General features: G+C 32.3%; 1 protein-coding gene across 1 annotated transcript; it reads left to right on the forward strand.

The window, feature by feature from the left end:
• Positions 1-465: 465 nt before the first annotated feature.
• On the forward strand, positions 466-1,912 carry LOC105555855. Its single transcript, XM_012002897.1, has 3 exons — positions 466-689; positions 910-989; positions 1,063-1,912. The coding sequence occupies exons 1-3, from the start codon at positions 466-468 to the stop codon at positions 1,497-1,499; spliced, it is 741 nt and encodes a 246-aa protein (XP_011858287.1). The 3' UTR covers positions 1,500-1,912.
• Positions 1,913-7,847: the final 5,935 nt, after the last annotated feature.

The following is a 7,847-nucleotide window of genomic DNA, read 5'->3' on the forward strand; positions in this document are numbered from 1 at the left end:
CGTAATATTTCTGAAATATTTCAATGAGACCGATCGTAAATGATTTCGATGAAACATTTCAGAAATATTTCTGAATGATTTCTATCTTACATTTCACTATTAATTTCCAAGTTATATGTTAGATAGCTTTCAATAACATATGTTTTAGAGATTACGTACGAAATATTTCTCTGAAATGTTTTGTAATATTTCTGAAATATTTCAGTGAGAAGGATCATAAATGATTTCGATAAAACGTTTCAGAAATACTTCTGAATGATTTCAATGTTACATTTCAATATTAATTTCCAAGGTATCTTTTGGAAAGCTTTCAATGACATGTGATTTTGATGAAACGTTTCAAAGATATTTCTGAATGATTTCAATTTTACATTTCAATATTAGTTTCCAAGTTATCTTTCGGAAAGCTTTCTGAAACTTGTTTTGCTGTGTGGGAAACGATGGAGCATCTACAAGAGAGACTGCATGATTCGCGAGGAAGTTCGTTTGACCAGTGAAAGTGAACCAGGGGGAGCTTTTACGGCATTTAAGAAGAACAGTGCGAAAAAGAACGAACAATCAAGTGCTAAGTCTAACAAAAAGCTGCGAAAACCGAAGGAGCGAAAAGACGTTGAGTGCTTCAAATGTAAAGAAGTGGGGCATTATGCGAGGGACTGCAAAAACAAAAGAAAGGGACAAGCTAAACAGAAGTGAGTCTGGGGAATCGCGCGATTGTGCTTTCGTGGCGGAAAGAACGGGAACTGAGCGTGCTAAAAATGGCAACGGAGGGGATGCTGGCCCTCCTGCCGGTATTGTCAAGGCGGTGCTAAATGCTGATCAATGGGAGATCTGGATTACCGACAGCGGGGCATCGCGGCACATGACATCGCGGCGCGACTAGTTCTCCGACTTCACTGAACTGAAGAACAGCGATCCAATATTTCTGGGCGACAACGAGAGATGCAACGTCGTAGGCGTAGGTACAATTCCAATACAGAAGTTCGTAAATGGTATGTGGCAAAAGGCGCGTATCGAGAACGTCTTGTATGTACATACCACGAATAAAGAAAAATCTTTTCTCAGTTGGCGTTTGTACTTCTAGAAGCTTCGAGGTTGTGTTTAAAAAAGACTCTGTGAAAGTCGTGGACAGGGATAAAGTACTCGCGATAGGAATCAAACAAGATAACGAAATCTATCGAATGCTGTTTCGAGAGGACAAGTCAAGGGGCAGCAACGAGGCAAGTGTAGCGACATCGAGCTTGCGAGCGTGGCACGAGCGACTCGGCCATGTAAATTGTCGTACACTGTGTGCTTTAGTAAACAAAGAACTAGTAAGTGGCATTAAACTATCAGATAAAAACGAGTTCTTTTGCGATTCATGTAAAATCGGAAAATCGCATCGTCTAGAGTTTCACAAGTGTCGTGAACGAGAGTCTACACTATCGCAACACTGCGGGTGCCCTAGTGGTGTCCACGCGCAGTGGCATGCGTACGTCACTGTAAAGCCTATCACACAATAGGAAAGCACAGGGAATAGGAATAGGGAATAACACAGGCAACAGAAATAACTAAATTCCAACTTACCAGAAACCGTGCATCGACGCACAATGGAATATGGAATAGGCAATAGGAATAGAATATCCGACGCGTTGGATTTCTGTTCCCTATTCCCTGTGCCTGATCTACCTGACCAATCACAGTGGAGACTGGGACAGACACGTGGTTTTAAAATGCAGATGATTGGACAGCACGACTATTGCCAACGAACCATTATGTCTTGGCATTACATAGATTTCTATTCCCTATTTCTATTCCCTATTCCTATTGCCTGTGCTTTCCTATTGTGTGATTTACCCCCATCCACGCGCATGCGCAGTCGTGCGATTGCCATGCCAGCCTAGCCCCAACCGCAACACTGGTCTACAGTACCGGGTGAAGTAATACCCCTAATAGCATTCAAACATTTTTTAAATGTTGCAAAAATATTTTTTTTAAATTAAAATATTTGTAATATTATATGAAAAATGTTTTTAAAATATTTCTAAAAGTCCAAATGTAACACATAAATAAGATTTCAGTAAAATATATTTTTGAAAGATTTTAAAATATTTGCGAAAGATTTTTAAGATATTTTAAAAGATTTTTTTTAAATAAATCAAAATCTTTCATTATGTCTCAAAATTATTTGTGGAACATTTTCGCAGAACAGAATGTTTTAAAATATTCCTGTAATATTTGAAAACTTTTTAAAATAACAGTAACATGGTCAATTTAAAATCATTAAAAAATTTTCACCAAGATACTTGAAAATTTTAGAAACAAAAAATATTTTAAAATGTTACAAATACACTTCTTACTTTAATAATCTGTTTCGCAATATGTTTAAACGATTTTTAAAGTAGCGATCTTGAAGTAAATTTGAAACATTTAAAATATCGGAAATCATATATTAAATATTATATTTTTGAAATAAAAAATCAAATATTAAATTTTTTATTTGAACAACATTCTGACCCTGCACAAGTCTATCAACTAACTACTCACAACATAGAGTAAAAAATTTAATTTGTATACGAAATTTATTAGTAAATGTTGTAAATAATTGTTAATGTTAATAGTACGTTATTAATTAAAAGAACTCATTCAAAAAAATTAAGAGGATAAAATACTTACAATAAATAATTAGCTTAAAGTTTTCAAAACTTTATTATTAAAATATTGAAATAGAGGGGCCCTAGCAGGATAAATACTGGAGATTGGCCTTTGCTCGGATTTTAACAATATTCATGAGGGAGTTACGTATAGGTACGAGGGTAACTCAGCTCACGTTTCAATACTTAACTCCTACCGGTTCGGGCGATAAAAGCTAATAACGGAAAATCACAATATTTAAATATCTCGGAAACTACTTGGCCGATCTTTGTGAAAAAAATACCAAAATGTAGCTCTTACCTTGTACTACAACATATATTATTTATGTTACAATTCATTCCCATGTACTACCCCAAAAAAAATTTTTAAATTTTTTACTCAGAATTTTTTTATCTTACAGTTGTCGCACTACTTTCTAAATAATTGTGTACATTCATTATCTATGTACCTATAACATATATAAGCTACAACTCGATTGACAGGGTGCGTCATAGTGAGAAAAATAAAAACGTGTTTTCAAGAGGGTAATTACTCAGTAAAAAATTAAATAAAATATGAAATCTAATGTGGCAAAATAACGAAATTGAGCTTTCAGGTATACTGTGAAAAGGAAAATAAATATGATGTAATATTTTTATTGATTTAACTTATTTCACTGTGTTAACAAACTACTAGTTCAAATTGTCTTTTTTGGGAATTTTAATAGGTAGGACTCCTAACTACTGCTATGTCCAGAGTCTAGTCTTCAGCACTGTCGGCATTTACTACTGGAACAATTTTCTTTTTCAGAAAGACATCATTTAGGATCTGGGCAGGCTTTGGTATTTTAGATAGATAGCGAGCATGAGATAAATAATAAATAATAGAACCACATGTGAACAACATCCGACCGTCCGTCTTCCATTCGCATACTCGCACGCATATCTTTTTATAGCTTTGTAACCACAGGTATTAGGTTCATAATCAATTAAACATTTGTACGATTTTTTATTTATGTGGCGGGATTTAACTACCATTTTGAGAATATTATTATTGATTTTTAGAAATTGCACATTTATTGTTCCATTGTCGTTCATTATTTCGGCAAAGAAGTCGAAGCCGGAAACTGGACACGTAAGAAGGTTTCTTTTGCAGCGATTACATCGACAGAATTGTTGAATTTCCCTGAAATGACAGAACATGACCTGATCTTACTTCTCACGGGCTCGTATCAACTAAATCAGGCAATTTGCTACTTTGCCGAAATAATGAACGACAATGGAACAATAAATGTGCAATTTCTAAAAATCAATAATAATATTCTCAAAATGGTAGTTAAATCCCGCCACATAAATAAAAAATCGTACAAATGTTTAATCGATTATGAACCTAATACCTGTGGTTACAAAGCTATAAAAAGATATGCGTGCGAGTATGCGAATGGAAGACGGACGGTCGGATGTTGTTCACATGTGGCTTCTATTATTTATTATTTATGTCATGCCCGCTATCTATCTAAAATACCAAAGCCTGCACAGATCCTAAATTATGTCTTTCTGAAAAAGAAAATTGTTCCAGTAGTAAATGCCGACAGTTATGAAGACTAGACTCTGGACATAGCAGTAGTTAGGAGTCCTACCTATTAAAATTCTCAAAAAAGACAATTTGAACTAGTAGTTTGTTAACACAGTGAAATAAGTTAAATCAATGAAAATATTACATCATATTTATTTTCCTTTTCACAGTATACCTGAAAGCTCAATTTCGTTATTTTGCCACATTAGATTTCATATTTTATTTAATTTTTTACTGAGTAATTACCCTCTTGAAAACACGTTTTTATTTTTTTCACTATGACGCACCCTGTCAATCGAGTTATAGCTTATATATGTTATAGGTACATAGATGACGAATGTACACAATTATTTAGAAAGTAGTGCGACAACTGTAAGATAAAAAAATTCTGAGTAAAAAATTTAAAAATTTTTTTTGGGGTAGTACATGGAAATGAATTGTAACATAAATAATATATGTTGTAGTACAAGGTAAGAGCTACATTTTGGTATTTTTTTCACAAAGATCGGCCAAGTAGTTTCCGAGATATTTAAATATTGTGATTTTCCGTTATTAGCTTTTATCGCCCGAACCGGTAGGAGTTAAGTATTGAAACGTGAGCTGAGTTACCCTCGTACCTATAGGTAACTACCTCATGAATATTGTTAAAATCCGAGTAAAGGCCAATCTCCAGTATTTATCCTGCTAGGGCCTTTATAAATTTATCTCATTTTGATCATTTGGCCATGTTGGGATGTTAGCAGCGTTTCTGTAAAATTATTATAACTTAATAAATATGAACTTAGTACGGAATGTACAAAACAAATTTATACAGTTATAATTACTTACTTTTCAACTTTTTTCTTTTCAGCCTCATTTTTAGCTTTGCGACCTAACAACCACGTACCTATTTGTTTTTTAATATCGGTTTCAGTATAGGTACTTTTGCATTGTAGCATTGCATCTGGAATATTGTAATTTGAAATTTCACATAAGTAAATTTATTTTAAAGATTAAACAATAAAAGCTCAAAACAAGCAAAATTATAAATTTAGATGTTCGAAATTAAAATCTTTATTATATAATAGCATAATTAACGCAAATAACATAGGAATATTTCGGACTTACTAGTCTTTCATTAGCCAAATTACATAAATTACGCAAAATAAATATGTATAAATTTGACAAAATCAATACGTAAATCAATGATAAAAACATAGATTACCATTAAACAAACTATTGGTCATCATAAATGAAATTTGAATATCTGTATAAGCATTTTGTTTTAAGATTGCAAATAATGATAAAAATAAAGTATAAAAATCATTTTCTGTAAATTTGGTTTTTGTTACTAATAGAACGAAATTTATAAGAATTCGTGACCTATACAATGGATCATACCATCCTGACCTCGTTATAGTATATTAGGGCAATGATGGTCTTACTCACAAGTAACCTTATAGTCCAAGAGCTGGTGAACATTTTGTTAAGGTTGTTTTATACAAACTGAAATTTGGTAAAAAGTTATTTTTTCCCTACCTGAATAAGAATTTCCCAACCTGCCTGGCCAGCGTTGGTTAGAAGTGCACCCATAATTTTTTAAAAGTGTAAAAAAAAAAGTTGAAACCAACATGAAGTATACAAGTTGAAATTTGAATTTTTAAAAATTTTATACTTTTTTGAGTAAGAAAAAAAAGGGCAGGCGTCCTGGTTGGTTCGAACCTAGTGGCAGGCGATCGTAAAGTTGTATTATTAGTGGTGGTGCTTAACTTTTATTTCATAAAGGTATTTCATAGCATCAGAAACATGTTGCAATTTTTACAATGTGTTTCTAATGCTATAAGAGTAATATATGTTGAAAATTAGGCTGATTTAACAAATAAAACAGTATGAAAAGTAGTAAATAATGTTTTCCGTGAGTGCGACGGAGAGAAGATTATGCAGACGCGCGCGCGAGAGAAAGAGAGAGCGTATATGGAAGATGCATAATAGTAATACATGATATTAAAAAAGTATAAGAGTAAATGATGCATATTTATTTAATACACTGTGTTGGATATACATATAGAAAAAAGAAATGTATCTATTATATTGACGTTTTTTTAATCAGAAATATAAAAAGGCAATACATCAAATTTAAGAAGCGTAATTCAATAAGCAAAAATAGTTAAGGAACAGTTATTGAAAAAAGTAAAAAAGAAATAAATACAGACTATAAATGGTATAAAACTGAAATTATACGTTAATTAAATTAAAATTATAATAATTTAGAGGTAAAAACACATAAAAGACAAATGCGTAGTCAATGGAATTAAAAAGTAATAATAGCAAAAATAAAGCTGCGATTCAAATAAGTTACAATTATAAAACTTTAGAGTTAAAAATATAGATAAAACTTAATGAATTAAATACATAAAATAAATAAATATATAATAAATTAAATAAATAAATAAATATTTCTTTAAATATTTTCGTCATCGCTACTAGCGCTAATGTTTTCGTCATCTGCTATGTCGTCTTCGGAATATAAATCGATCTCGTCCCTTTCAACATCAATATCTGAAAAATAAATTACATTTTTGCATTAATTAACACCGTAGGTATATTAGACAATGCAATAAATCAAAATATATACAATAAAAAATATATACCAGATGTATTGTCATTGAGGTTGAGAGTTCCCGTTGTAATTGCATCAAGCACAGATCGTGGAAATTGTTCACCATCAAACCAATGAAAATGGTATTTATCCTGGACTTCTATCCAACCATTAGTTCGTGGTGTTAAAGAACTCGGGAACTTTAAATGCGCATTCCGCCATATACTTGTTATGTATTGTGTGCGCAACAGTTGTTGGTAGAGTTCAGCTTTGCACGGAGGCAAATTTGAAGCATCATAATTTTTTAATTTCTTCTGGAATGATTCCGTTATATTAGTTGCTTTATATGTGGAACAGAATTTGTCAAATCTTCCAAGATTAATATCATCAAAATTTTTTATATTATATATTTCGCATACAAATTGTTCCAAGATTTTAAAAACTTGATCTCTTAAGCCACTAATATGTGCATCTCCAAGATCTCTGAATGCTTTCTGATATGTAGCCGATTTTAAAAGCAATTGAAAAGGCTTTTGCTTGCCTCGTCTGAAAAATGATGGGTTATAGTCACACCCAGTAAGTGCATGAAATCCAGGTAAACTTTGGCATACAGATAGTCCTAGTTGCGTGTATAATTCAGTAACATTTATGTGTATTCCTTGTTGTTTCCCACGCCGACTTCAATGAAAATTTTCGAAGCGTTGTTGTTGAGATGATCCATATTACCAAGCATAATTACAAGAACATCCGTATCAGAGGATTTTATTAAAATATTGCTGTCATTATCTATTTTACAAATATGATGCACTATTTTTGTATCTGCTTCTTCATGATATTGGCAAGTTAAATCTTCGTCAACTGTTCTAAGTATAGATATCTCGTCAATTGTATAAGAATAACATTCTTTGTAATTCAATTTAATTATGGAATTACCAATAAACGGAACCATTTCTTTGCTCGCCCAGTGTTCAATCAAGAAATGAACCAAAGCTTCTTTGAATTTGATATTTCGTAGCTCCTTTGCAAAATCCATAGGTCTCACCTGCTCCGGTCCAGAAATAATAAATTCTATATTTTCTTCTTC

This window comes from Vollenhovia emeryi, unplaced genomic scaffold (genome assembly GCF_000949405.1).
Source record: "Vollenhovia emeryi isolate VEMERY1.0 unplaced genomic scaffold, V.emery_V1.0 DF940636.1, whole genome shotgun sequence".
NCBI classification, from domain to species: domain Eukaryota; kingdom Metazoa; phylum Arthropoda; class Insecta; order Hymenoptera; family Formicidae; genus Vollenhovia; species Vollenhovia emeryi.